This window comes from Salvelinus sp. IW2-2015, linkage group LG25, assembly GCF_002910315.2.
Source record: "Salvelinus sp. IW2-2015 linkage group LG25, ASM291031v2, whole genome shotgun sequence".
NCBI classification, from domain to species: domain Eukaryota; kingdom Metazoa; phylum Chordata; class Actinopteri; order Salmoniformes; family Salmonidae; genus Salvelinus; species Salvelinus sp. IW2-2015.
Genome location: NC_036865.1, coordinates 4,580,262 through 4,594,449, shown reverse-complemented (window position 1 = coordinate 4,594,449; position 14,188 = coordinate 4,580,262). Strand labels below are relative to the sequence as shown.

Genomic DNA, 14,188 nt, shown 5'->3' with positions numbered 1-14,188 from the left:
CATGTTTAGGTCCCCTTTGCACCCCCTGTTGTCTGGGGATACAACATAGATGAGAAGGGGCAATTAAGATAGAAAGAGTTTAAATGGCATAAGTTAATGGCTGTTTTGGGTACAGGATGTACATTCACATTTAATTCCCCAAATATATGTTATGATTGGTTACCGTAACAATCAATGTACCTCCTTATTAGATGATAGACAAATACTGTCTCAGTTAAATGGAAATTGACCTTCACCTGAAAAGTGCTCTGCTTTGCTGTCTCCACTCAAGCCAAACAGGATGGTTGTTGGATGAGAACCATTGCTTGCTGACTTGGTCAAGGGATCCATGAGACGATCAAATATGTTCAAATGTACAAAAGAACAAAACTTGACACAACTCAAAAGCAATTTCAATAAAATAGCTATCAACTTTTATTTCAGTAGAAAAACTATTATTAAACAAAGTATAGGTCATCGTCATCAAAAACTGAAGAGCACAAAAAAACATGTCGAATTTCCAAAATGCCTACATTTCGTGGCTAGAGAACATTATGTTAACTAGACTCAATGACAAAAAGTTTTACATTTACAAAAATAGATTCAAAATGTATCTTACCAAAGTCTTAAAATGTCACTGTTTTTTTTTTTACACAATAACAATAGGGGCAAATAACTACACATGCAATCCTATGATTCGCATTCACTATAAATTACACAAAATGATGTCAGGGTCTCATCTGGAAGATTTGATACAAATCAAATCAAATTTTATTTGTCACATGCTTCGTTAACAACAGGTGTAGACTAACAGTGAAATGTTTACTTACGGGCCCTTCCCAACAATACAGAGAGAGAGAGAGAAAATAGAGAAAGCCAAGATGTCTGTTTACCAGATGTCTGTTTGCAAAATCAATTGTAGTACAGCACACTGAAATGCAATACAAGCTGTCAATTGCTTTGTTCGGAACAATTTTAGACTAAACGTATGTCTTAATTTAATAATCATAAAATATAAACAAACGTCAATAAATAGATTTTTTATAAATGATAAATAAAAGCAATACAAATCTATTTATTGACTCCTGGGTTGGAGAAAATGCCTGCATCATAAAAACAAGTACAGATTGTCGTTCACCTCAAACAACATGACTAGTTTTCAGTTTTCCATCCAGTCTATGTAGGAACTTGGAGGCCGTCGTACTGGTAGGGAAAGGACGAATGCGTGTACTCGTGTTCATCTGGAGAGCTGTAGCTGATAGTACTGAAGCACTGATAGTTCTCTGGCTGCACACAGTCAAACTGCAGGTCCAGCCACTGTCTGTGGGGGGCTTTGCGCTTCTGGGCGTCCGTCAGGATCCGGCTGAGGGCCATGATGTAGCTGAGGGCCATCTGCAGAGTCTCGTACTTGGACAGTTGCTTATCCTGGCCCCACTGGGGGACCACTTTACGGAGACGGTCAAAGGCTGTGTTCAGCCCCTGCATCCTCTTCCTCTCACGGGCGTTGGCTGCCATCCTCCGCCGTGTGGAACCATCATGCTTCTCTGGAGATCCAGACTTGGAATCCAGACTCTCAGACTCGGATCCAGAGTCAGATCCAGTGCAACTGGGCTGGCGGGACACCATGGTTTTGGTCACAATTCCACGATTCAGTTCACAAGTTTTCTCCTGGTTCTGTCTGCTGTATGTTACCAAAATCTCCCAAAATGTAGCGATGAGTCAACCAAGTCAAGTGGTGTTTTCACTAACCGCCAGACTGTTTTAAGACGTTTTCAAATTTTGCAAAGTTCCTCTTGTAGCTGTCCAAAATGGCCTGGTGTCGTGGTAGCTGTCCAAAGTCCTTGTCTAATTACGCTGTATATCGATAAAGCTGTATGTCAAGTGAACAATTTGAAGTTAATCCAAATTGTTGGTCCTCTGCTAAGCCTAAACCGCAAAACAGCTTCTGTGTCTCTGGTCTTGGAGAGACTGAGGAACAAGCTTTTTATATGACTGAGGAGATGAACAGGTGGCAGCAGGTGGAGTCCCATCCCATCCCTCACACCCCCCATCTATCCCCAATATTGCTTTCACCCCCCCTCCCCAATATTGCCCTCCCCCCATCCTCAATACTGTTTGCTGGGATAGACACCAACGCAGACACACAAACACACACCCACTCACAAAAACGCAAACAAATCCTTAATGAAATTCCAATTAAGCCAGCCTGTTCTATCTGGTCATGGCTTCACTCTGAGCCGTCATGGCTTTACTAACAGCCATGCGTTGCAAACACAGAAATCTACCATCTGGCAATGAAACCTATAGAGCTGACATCAAAGGACATCAAAGCAAATGTATCCAAGTAACAATTTAAAGTCTTATGTTCACTTGAATTCAATAGGAAATCAATATGTTGCAGTCATACTTTCCATTATCATTTTTTTGTTTTGTTTGTTTTTTACATTAGGCCTTTGTTTGCTGTGTATGGCATATATTGTATTCAATGATTATAACAGCAGGTTATTTTGTCCCTTAAGTAAAATTAGTAATTGAATTTATAATTGGCTCATTCATCCCCCTCCTCTCCCCTGTAACTATTCCCCAGGTCGTTGCTGCAAATGAGAACGTGTTCTCAGTCAACTTACCTGGTAAAATAACGGTAAAAAAATAATAATAAAAAATAAATAAAAAAGAGCTGAAGGAACAACAGATGTTAAATATAAAATAGGGGAACTTAATTTGATGTCAATATTCATGACATTTGTTGTAACATAGATTATTGAGGCTTTTATGCAGTTTACTTAAAATATCAATTTGTCAGATTTCCTTTAGAAAGTGAATGAATTATCATTGCTAAATATGATTTATTATCATGATTTTTAAAATGATTTGTGTGTGTTTATTGATGATGTATTTGTGATTTGCACCGTATACCTACATTTAGAAAGAACATTTGGGGGATAATATGTCACTATAAATGAGAAACCGTCAACTCCATTGCACCAAAGAGAGAGTTTTATCAAGGAAGAACCACTTGTTTATTTACTCACTTATCACAGGGTTCGTTCTTGGTCTCATAATGGTAATACTGATAATCTCAGATAATCTGAGTCAGATTATCCCCAGGGAAGTGACTGTAAGTGTGGCCCCTAACCCCAGGGATTTAAAATGTTTTAAGAGTGACTCCTAGACAACACCCTGCTGAGTTGCTCTTTTCACCGGCTGGGATTAATAAAATAAAAAAAGATTTAGAGAAGGACAAAATCATGTACACACAACATATTCTGACATGTTATTGGTCTTGTGAAACATTTTGTTTTGAATTTGATATTTTGGGTAGAGCTAGGGACGGGACATACATTACATTAATAAATAAGAAGTGTATTCATTAATGCTATGGCTTATTAGAATGTACTAAAAGAGATTGCTCCAATATTGGGTGGCTATTGCTGGTCTGTTTACCAATGCTGTGTTCTTAATCAAGCACAGTATGTGGTATACATTAGTGTCCTTGTACTTACTGGGGACCATGTGTGAAATAAATAATTGATCTGTCTAGCGGTCCGAGGAAATGAGACTGACAGAATCATTTGTTTAACTGTCTGTTCTTTCCATCTGGTGCAAGTGAGTCCAACAATCAAGGGATGAATCTGACCAGGTCAACAGCCCCTCCCCTTCCATCCAAACGCACCCACAACTAAACACGAACCCACACAGTACATACCAACATCCCACGCATAGGCCTATAGCTAGCTCTAAATGCACTCAAATGTTAGACAATTGTATTTCTGAATGGCATTAACAGATATGTAGAACATTTGCATAAAATAACATGAATAACGACTACAGCAATACCGGTCAATATTTATTAGCTCTTCTCGTTGTATTTACTTGTTGAAATAGATCATGTAACATAATGCCGTAGAGAGGGATTTATGCGTGAAACTTTTATGCGTGAAAAAGAAAAACCAGGGTATAGAAGCATTGTGTGTGAATCATGAATTATTGCTAGATGCCCAAGATGCTGCCTCATGCCTAGGTCATATTGGGTCATGGACACAAGCTCATGCTGTTTGGTCATTTTGGGGATGGACTGGTTTGCTGTGCAATTAGGCATATAATCCCATCTACCAGTTTGGTTCATTGATTACAGATTGACGTAGTTGGCCAGCTGCTGCTTGTCTTGTCTGTGGCCTATGTCTCACACAGTCTCCGGCCTTTCCATTTCTTCCAGCCTTGTTTCCCCACTCATTCGTATGATTGGCTTGTCTGACAAGGACTGGTGGCTAGCTTACCCCCTCTGTCAAAAGCCATATGTCACAGGAAGAGGAGGGACCCGTCCAGATACATGGAGATTACGGCCTCCGAAGTTTAAGAATAGGGAAAGTGTGAAAACGTCAGTATTAGGGGCCTACAGTATGTTCGGTCAGACTCGGTCGATCTGACTAGATTAAATAATATACTCAAGTTTCATTTAGAAATGATTAAGAGCATGTTAGCACCAAGTCTAAACGAGGCTCCTGACTACCTCTGTAGATGGCCAGGAAGATGTGATCACAATCAGCTCACAATGCGTCTTTTAATCGTCTACACCTGTCTAAAAATGTGGGCACAATAACAATGTGGACAGGATCAGGACGCTTGTTAGCACCAGGTATAACCAGGGCTTCTATCTAAAAATGGCACTTGAAACCACGTGACCATTTACTCGCCTAAACCAACCACTAGCAAGTGTCCCTTCACAGCCAATTCATCATGGACACATCCGCAGCAGAGGGCCTATTACCTAGTCTCAAACGTCAGGGTTCAATCAAAGATAGAAACGGGGTCCATTATAGCCCCCTCCTGATCTTGTCTACATTTTGATTGTGCCCACATTTTCAGAAATGTGTCTACACATGGTTTAAAAATGTACATTTTTTAAATCCCTCCACTGTGTCTGCAATACAGACTATTGCGGGTCCCTCCCTGTATGCAAATTATTTCATAGCAGAATCCAAATGCAGACTGCAGACAAGATCAGGATATGACGGATGTAAGAACCAGGTATAAACATGGCTTATGAGGGGCGTGACAAACATTTTGAAATTAGTAACGGTTTGAATAAAAGTACAGTAATTAAATAATGGAGTAGACTAAATCAAATTTGGTTTGATTAATTCATTATCAAATTATTCATTGTATAACGTTTTTGTCACTTTCTTCTCGTTGTATTTACTTGTTGAAATAGATCATGTAACATAATGCCGTAGAGAGGGATTTATGCGTAGGACTATAATAGGACTATATATATAGGACTATAACAACCATGTACCAAACCCCAGTATAACATGTTAATTTACCAATCAGCCAACAAGTAGCAGCTGGTCAAATGAGGCTGGGGACTGTAATTAGGTCAAGTAAGGTGAATGTAATTTCATGCCTATTTGAACTTTTTTGCTAGTCTAATTGGTGTGATTAACATTGCTTAATTGGCTTAGCTGAGCATTGTCTCCTGTCTGGAATTGCGTATTGATCTCAGAAAAAAGTAAGTAAATAACAAGCTATCAAGCCTGAAACAAGATCTCAACTCATATTTGACAATAAACCAAAGGGAAGAATAGTTGAGACCTAGCATGATATCCAATTAAAATGGATTATTGTACTGTTTAACAGAGGTAAATGTAAATGATATATGTGTTGATTATCATGTTACAAATGTATACTCCATAAAAATGAATCTAGCTGATAATGAATTAGTCAATAGTCCATAATAATAACAATTGTGAATGAGTGGATCAATGTTTGTTTTTTAAAGGTAGGTGGAACAATATATTTTATTTTGCTAGACTCTGATTCTACGTTAAAAAAAAATTTAAAAAAAATTAAGATATTTCCATAAAATGTTATGCATTCATAATGTGTAAGACACATGTATGTACAAAAATATACATTATATATATATTTTTGAATAAATATAACTTTATTCTCAGGGGGGAAAAAACTATTTTACATGGTGCAACTTTACATTTATTGAATATGTGTTAAAACATTTCATCTGTTTTTTTCAATAATCACATGTTAGCTACAAGGGTGTGTACAGTTCCATCAAAACGTCAAAACATAATTTCTCCCACACATACATTTCATTCTATCAGTGAATTCTGTTAAAGCACATGTGCCTACCAACAAACAAATATCTTTCCTTTCCCTAGACCCACTAACATTGAAACACATGAGTATATTTTTCAAAGTACAACTATACTGCTGTATGAACATTATTGCATAAATTGCTGTCAGAATTTCGTTTTTCTTATTATAATAACTTACATATTCAGTAACCTATCTCCATACAGCAGAAATAGCAGCTCAAATTCCTCACCTTAAAGAGGCATTTCTGTAAAGTAAACATCATGATAGTGTTTGAAATGCAATCCTTGGATAAGGCTCCTGGTGTACTGTAAGCTACTGTAAGCACAACTATCCATTCATGAGGCAGTGAGAGGAAACAGAGACATTTTCGTAATGCAAAAGCATTGAGCAAAGTGCAAAAATGACCAGAAACCCCATTCCAATCTGGCTTCCTTTTAAACTGCGTTATAAAGAGGCGACTATTTATATATTGTTCGGTTGACTAAACTCTTGTCAAATGATCGCCACCTTATAACACACATTTTTTTTCAGAAAAGTTTCAAATGTAATCACAGTGCAAGTTTATAATGAGGCTTACAGTGTATTTTTGGGACTTTGCACAATGCTTTTGCACTACGAAAATGCCACCCTTTGCTTACAGTAGTTCACTTGCTTTTCCATATGCTATCAGTATGGACTCAAAACACAACAGAACCACAGTGCAAAAGTGTGCATTTACAAATCATGTATTCGAAGTGAAATATTCTGTTTTAATTGAACATCAAGGAAAACTCAATCATATTTTCGAACCAATTCTAGATATCAAATTGTAAAGACGTATTCATAGTACTTGCTATATACACTGAGTGTACAAATCATTAAGGACACCTTCCTAATATTGAGTTGCAACAGCCACAATTCGTCGGGGCATGGACTCCACAAGATGTCGAAAGCGTTCCACAGGGATGCTGGCTCATGTTCACCAACGCTTCCCACAGTTGTGTCAAGTTGGCTGGATGTCCTTTGGGAGGTGGATCATTCTTGATACACACAGGAAACTGTTGAGCGTGAAAAACCAAGGCACTTAAATATTTTGTCTTGCCCATTCACCCTCGGAATGGCACACACGCAATCCATGTCTCAATTGTCTCAAGGCTTAAAAATTCTTATTTAACCTGTCTCCTCCCCTCCATCTAAACTGATTGAAGTGAATTTAACAAGTGACAACAACAAGGGATCATATCTTTCACCTGGATTCACCTGGTCATATTCATTGTACTTGCTATATACACTGAGTGTACAAAACATTAAGAACACCTTCCTAATATTGAGTAGCACCTCCCCCACTCAATGTATGCACGTGTACAATTTAATTTGTCCATTTGGCTTTCCTTTAGTGTATTTCTTTGATTTACATTTAACGCACATATATTTTATATAAACATGAAAATAGACTATCTTTATTTGACACAAATATATACGTTTGAAATAAAACCATACAACAACCACGTCCAAACGAAACAGTCAATTTGCTAAAGATTAAGAACAGGTTGAAATGTGTGACGATGAAAGTATGTCACGATCATCAACATTCAATCAACTTTCTCAATATCAAACTAACTCGTCAAAAAAAGTAGAACAAAATGAACCATCAACAAATCGGACCTATCGAAAGATGATAGTGAACTGAAACTTGGCAAGTTTGTCTGTTTTGTGTGAATAAGACGCTTCAAATGATACAATTCAATAGGAATGGCAGAAAAACAAACACAGCATTAGGTTGCCAGTTGGAAATCGAACCGTTTTTGTCATTGTAATTTCAATGTATCACATCAACTGTATCACACAAACCAGATGACACAAACTGCTAAGATTATAGTCCTGCTCTTCCATCCCACTGGCCACCACAGATTAGATGAACTAGTAGATTAGTCATCAGGAGGTGTTAGAGCAGACTAAACTCTGGGACCCGGTTTCCCAGACACAAATTAAGACTAGTCTTGAACTAAAAGCACTTTCAATGGAGATTCTCTATTGGGCATGCTTTTTAGTCCAGAATTTGGCTGAATCTGTGTCTGGGAAACCAGCCCTATGAGACTCCAGAGAAGAGTAGTTTGTAGGTTCAAAGGGCCAGTAGTGATTAGAGTGGTGGTGGTGGTGGAGTAGGTTGACAAAATTCTCAAACTTTCCTAAACTTTTGGAATTTCGGAAAAACCTGTGCATTATGGGAAAGTTTACAGACTTTTACAACCCTATGGTGAAGTGTGTCTGCTCCTCACAGCTCCTCACTCTCCAGCTGTGCCTCCACAGGGGAGCTGGAGAACAGGATGGGGCTATTGTCCGTCGTGGGGAAGGCAGATTTGATGTCCAGGCCTTGACCGGTCAGCACTGCATAGCGACTGCCCTGCCGCGGAGCCTTTTTCATAGGCAGAGGGACATGCTTATGCCACTGGGCTGCAGACAACAGAGACAAAGTATTCATACCCTTGATTTATTCAAAATGTTGTTGTGTTACAGACTGAATTCAAAATGGATTAATAAAAAAAAAATCTCACCACAAATCTCACCACAAAGTGAAAACATATTTTTTTGAAAATGTAGCACATTTTACTGAAAATGAAATACAGAAGTATCTCATTTGTATGTATTCACACCCCTGAGTAAATACATGTTATAATCAATTTTGGCAGCAATTAACGCTGTGAGTCTTTCTGGTTAAATTGAGCTTTGCACACCTGGATTGTACWATATTTGCATATTATTATTTTTTAGGTTATTGTCCTGCTGAAAGGTGAATTTGTCTCCCAGTGTCTGTTGGAAATCAGACTGAACTAGGTTTTCCTCTAGGATTTTTCTTTCCTTAGCTCTATTTGGTTTATTTTTTTATCAACAACAAAAAATCCCTAATCCTTACCAATGACAAGCATACCCATAACAAGATGCAGCCACCACCATTCTTGAAAATATGAAGAGTGGCCTCTCCGGCAACTGAGTTAGGAAGCATGTACAGTTGAAGTCGTAAGTTTACATACACCTTAGCCAAATACATTTAAACTCTGTTTTTCACAATTCCTGACATTTAATCCTAGTAAAAATTTAGGATCACGTAGTATGTGAGGATCACCACTTTATTGTAGGATCAGCACTTTATTTTAAGAATGTGAAATGTCAGAATAATAGTAGAGAGAATGATTTATTTCAGCTTTTATTTCTTTCATCACAATCCCAGTGGGTCAGAAGTTTACATATACTCAATTAGTATTTGGTAGAAATGCGTTTAAATTGTTTAACTTGAGTCAAACATTTCAGGTAGCCTTCCACAAGCTTCCCACAATAAGTTGGGTGAATTTTGGCCCATTCCTCCTGACAGAGCTGGTGTAACTGAGTCAGGTTTTTAGGCCTCCTTGCTCGCACACGCTTTTTCAGTTCTGCCCACATATTTTCTATAGGATTGAGGTCTGGGCATTGTGATGGCCACTCCAATATCTTGACTTTGTTGTCCTTAAGCCATTTTGCCACAACTTTGGAAGTATGCTTGGGGTCATTGTCCATTTGGAAGACCCATTTGCGACCAAGCTTTAACTTCCTGACTGATGTCTTGAGATGTTGCTTCAATATATCCAGATCATTTTCCTCCCTCATGATGCCATCTATTTTGTGAAGTGCACCAGTCCCTCCTGCAGCAAAGCACCCCACAACATGAAGCTGCGACCCCCATGCTTCACGGTTGGGATGGTGTTCTTCGGCTTGCAAGCCTCCCCCTTTTTCCTCCAAACATAACGATGGTCATTATGGCCAAACAATTCTATTTTTGTTTCATCAGACCAGAGGACATTTCTCCAAAAAGTACAGTTGCAAACCGTAGTCTGGCTTTTTATGGTGGTTTTAGAGCAGTGGCTTCTTCCTTGCTGAGCGGCCTTTCAGGTCATGTCGATATAGGACTCGTTTTACTGTAGATATAGATACTTTTGTACCTGTTTCCTCCAGCATCTTGACAAGGTCCTTTGCTGTTGTTCTGGGATTGATTTGCACTTTCGAATCCAAAGTACGTTCATAGCTAGGAGACAGAACGCGTCTCCTTCCTGAGAGGCATGACGGCTGCATGGTCCCATGGTGTTTATACTTGCGCACTATTGTTTGTACAGATGAACGTGGTACCTTCAGGCATTTGGAAATTGCTCCCAAGGATGAACCAGACTTGTGGAGCTCTACAATTTTTTCTGAGGTCTTGGCTGATTTCTTTTGATTTTCCCATGATGTCAAGCGAAGAGGCACTGAGTTTGAAGGTAGGCCTTGAAATACATCCACAGGTACACCTCCAATTGACTCAAATGATGTCAATTAGCCTATCAGAAGCTTCTAAAGCCATGACATCATTTTCTGGAATTTTCCTAGCTGTTTAAAGGCACTGTCAACTTAGTGTATGTAAACTTCTGACCCACTGGAATTGTGTTACAGTGAATTATAAGTGAAATAATCTGTCTGTAAACAATTGTTGGAAAAATTACTTGTGTCATGCACAAAGTAGATGTCCTAACCAACTTGCCAAACTATAGTTTGTTAACAAGAAATTTGTGGAGTGGTTAAAAAATGAGTTTTAATGACTCCAATCTAAGTGTATGTAAACTTCTGACTTCAACTGTATCTTTGTAGTGACTGGGTGTATTGATACACCATCCAAAGTGTAAGTAATAACTTCACCATGCTCAAAAGGAAATTCAATGTGTGCTTTTTTTTCTTTTTCCCCCATCTACCAATAGGTGCCCTTCTTTGCGAGGCATTGGAAAACCTCCCTGGTCTTTGTGGTTGAATCTGTGTTTGAAATGTACTGCTTGACTAAGGGAACCTACAGAAAATTGTAGGTGTGGAGTACAGAGATGAGGTAGTCATTAAAAAATAATGTTAATTAAACACCATTATTGCACACAGTCTATGCAACTTATTATGTGACTTGTTAAGCACATTTCTACTCCTGAACTTATTTAGGCTTGCCATAACAAAGGGGTTGAATAGTTATTGACTCAAGACATTTTAACTTTTTCATTTTGTATTAATTTGTAAAAGAAATTCTAAAACCATAATTCCATTTTGACATTATGGGTTATTGTTTGATAACACAACAAAATGTGGGAAAAGTCAAGGTGCGTGAATACTTTCTGAAGGCACAGTAGCTTTGGGTATTATTGTGCATTTATTTGAAATCTTGATGTACTTTAAGCACAATCATTAGCAACTATTAACTCATTCAAAACTATCACAATAAACACTGGTGGGTAAAAGAAAGCTGTTGAGAGTTGTATTGAACTCACCATAGATGTCTAGCCTGGCTGTGCATGAAACAATTCCAGCCTCATTCTTTGCTGACACAGTGTACCAGCCAGCATCCTCTTTCCTGGTAGGCTGAATCAGGAGGCAAACATATCCAGTAGCATCCTGGTGTATGCTAGAATCAAAATTAATCTCCTCAATTAAATGATCATTATAAATGTATATATTCCCTGTGTTCTATTATTTTATTTTTTTGTGAATAACAGGCATCAATATTCAAATCTCAAAAAGTCAAAGCTAATTTGGCATGTACCGACATCGCTGAGCATGGTTTTGTGTTACCTCTTGTCTTCATGAGTTTGAATATAAATTGAGGATGAATTTTACAGGATGGGCAGTCACCTTTCTGGCTGGAAGGGGAGAGGTTAGTTAGGGAATACTAACCTGACTCTGGCCTTGGTGTGAGGAATGGTGTCGTTGTCTTTCTTCCAATAGATTACAGGTGGAGGCATGCCCAGAACCCTGCACTCCAGTCGGACGGGGGTGCCCTCTGCGATGCCTGTGTTCTGGAGCTTCTCAACAAACTGGGGGGCCTGCTTCATCTCTTTTTCTGAACGGGCAAAGAATAGTTATTCTCTGTCATGTACAATTACTAATTACTACTACTTATTAATTGTCATGGCATACGTCACTATACCAACAAATTAATGGTTTTGACTTTGTACTTATTCAAAAGCTATCACTGATTACCTACCTATTACCTACTACCTACTATAAATAATGAAATACTAATTTGTTATCAAGAGGTACTCTATTTGGGTTTCATGAAAATACTTAATTGTTTCGAGATCTCTTACCCACAACTCTTAACTCCAGACCGAAGGAGCTCTGTCCTGCTTTGTTGCTGGCGATGCAGGTGTATGTCCCAGCGTCGTCCTGTTTTAGGGGGTCTATGACAAGGGAATGGATGCCGTTCTCCCTCACCAGCATCCGGTGGTAGAAGTCTGGGTAGATGGGCCTCCCGTTGATCAGCCACATCAGCTCTGGGTTTGGAAGGCCACTCACCTGGAAAACAGAGAAACACACAACACTTGAGATGAGAGATGTATACAGTCCTATCTATCTTCAAAGGCTATCCTAACTGATTTATAGCATTTTTTTTTTTAATAGTCTTTCTAAAATGTATTAAATGCCCATTGCTTATTTACAAGTCCATGGTTATTTAATCCAGAGATGACATACCTTGCAGTCTAATCTACAGACTCTGCCCTCATGAGCCACCATGTCCCCTGGAGCCTGGAGGAAGTGAGGTCGGAAGAAGCGCTCCTGGGTTGGTTCACCCTCTTCCACTTCCTGTATGCGGGCCCGCACCCTGTAGGGATGTGCTGAACATGTTACAGTACATGTATATTGGCCCTGGGATATCTTGTCATCACTATCGCTAATTTTATTATGATTTTAAATGTTTGATTTAATTAGGCAAGTCAGTTAAGAACAAATTCTTATTTACAATGACGGCCTACCCCGGCCAAACCCTAACCCTGACGATGCTAGGCCAATTGTGTGCCGCCCTATGGGACTCCCAATCAAGGCCAGTTGTGATACAGCCTAGAATCGAAACAGGGTCTGTAGTGACGCCTCGAGCACTGAGATGCAGTGCCTTAGACTGCTGCGCCACTCGGGAGCCCATACAACGATGCATGAGATTAATGTTGCTATCATAGAGATAAAACAATGTATTTTTCTCTGATTGGTTTAACGGTATATTGGTTTATGGTTGCTATGAGGGCTGTTCAACAGTAGTCTGGGCAATATGTACATCTGGGATCTTACTGTAAGTAGCCTCCACAAAACAGTAAGAGCTGCAATCATGCTGGCTCTGCAACCTGAAGAGGGTTCTTCTAACCTCTGCAGATCCCAATGCACACTCAGTCAGTCCTGCTCACCTCTGAGAGTGAATCATAGGTGTCATTCGGTTTCGGAGAGGACCCGTTTGGATGATCAAATGACCAGAGCAGCTGATTCGTCCCTGGTGAGCATTCATTCATTAATTAACAAATTAGATTTCGTGAAGGGGTAAGAAAGGGGATTAAGAGTGAAACAATCACAGGTGGTTAGGTTACCTGGGGGTTAGCTGCCATGACAGTGTAGTTGCCATCATCGTCGTTATTGGTGACCTCTATGTGTAGGACACAGGTTCCGTCCCCCTCTCTTATCTTCTTATAATGCTCATTTTTCCTCAAGATCTGCTTGCCATCCTTGAACCAGTAAACCTGAAATGGTGTTGAAGAGAGAGGGAGATTTCTAACAAACGTTGAGTATACGTCCAGATCCCGGGCGGCCCCCAAATATGATCCAACCTTTTTTATGTGCCTGGCAATGGCAAATAAAACATCGACAGTCTGTGTGGTCCTGTGTGGCTCAGTTGGTAAGAGTGTTGATCGAGCAACCCTAAGGTAGTGGGTTCAATTTCTGATGGGGTCACATACTACGAACCTTTGACCTCACTGCACTGTAAGGTACTTCGGATGAAAACCTCTGCTAAAGAAAAACAGTCTGGGTGAAAACATATTTAGAGACCATAGACGTGCTGTCTCACCTTCGGTACGGGGATCCCCACCACTTTACAGGAGAACGTCATAGGCACACCCTCCATGGCCCTGAAGTTCCTCAGCTTCCTGTCGAATATGGGCGCGACGCACTTCCCCGTCGGGCTCTCATCGTGTTGTACCTCGTCATCCGACTCCTCGACTGGGGTGCGCTCCAGACGGAACTCGATCTCACTCAACAGCCTCTGCTCAAAGTTGGACACTTTGTACTCCTAAAAAGACATTTCAGAAACTGTTTG

At 39.5% G+C, this 14,188-nt stretch overlaps 2 protein-coding genes across 8 annotated transcripts in view; both read right to left on the bottom strand.

Moving 5' to 3' along the window:
* Nucleotides 1-387: 387 nt before the first annotated feature.
* Nucleotides 388-1,932, bottom strand: atoh7 (atonal bHLH transcription factor 7). Its single transcript, XM_023970203.2, has one exon. It carries the CDS (start codon nucleotides 1,603-1,605, stop codon nucleotides 1,156-1,158), a length of 450 nt encoding a protein of 149 aa, XP_023825971.1. The 5' UTR covers nucleotides 1,606-1,932; the 3' UTR covers nucleotides 388-1,155.
* A 3,970-nt stretch (nucleotides 1,933-5,902) lies between these two features.
* Nucleotides 5,903-14,188, bottom strand: part of mypn (myopalladin) — a 55,325-nt gene continuing 47,039 nt past the window's right edge. For all 7 annotated transcript variants that reach the window (XM_023970322.2, XM_070434870.1, XM_023970324.2 and 4 more), the window contains 8 exons: nucleotides 13,940-14,161; nucleotides 13,464-13,613; nucleotides 13,287-13,369; nucleotides 12,583-12,712; nucleotides 12,198-12,405; nucleotides 11,785-11,950; nucleotides 11,382-11,515; nucleotides 5,903-8,526 (listed from right to left, as the gene is read on the bottom strand). In XM_023970322.2, coding sequence (XP_023826090.1) covers nucleotides 8,348-8,526; nucleotides 11,382-11,515; nucleotides 11,785-11,950; nucleotides 12,198-12,405; nucleotides 12,583-12,712; nucleotides 13,287-13,369; nucleotides 13,464-13,613; nucleotides 13,940-14,161 — 1,272 coding nt within the window. In that variant the 3' untranslated portion in view covers nucleotides 5,903-8,347. The remainder of the gene's footprint in view (nucleotides 8,527-11,381; nucleotides 11,516-11,784; nucleotides 11,951-12,197; nucleotides 12,406-12,582; nucleotides 12,713-13,286; nucleotides 13,370-13,463; nucleotides 13,614-13,939; nucleotides 14,162-14,188) is intronic.

What these genes read in the sequence shown, in the direction of transcription:
- atoh7 (XM_023970203.2), bottom strand. Translation starts at nt 1,605, where the DNA reads ATGGTGTCCCGCCAGCCCAGTTGCACTGGATCTGACTCTGGATCCGAG.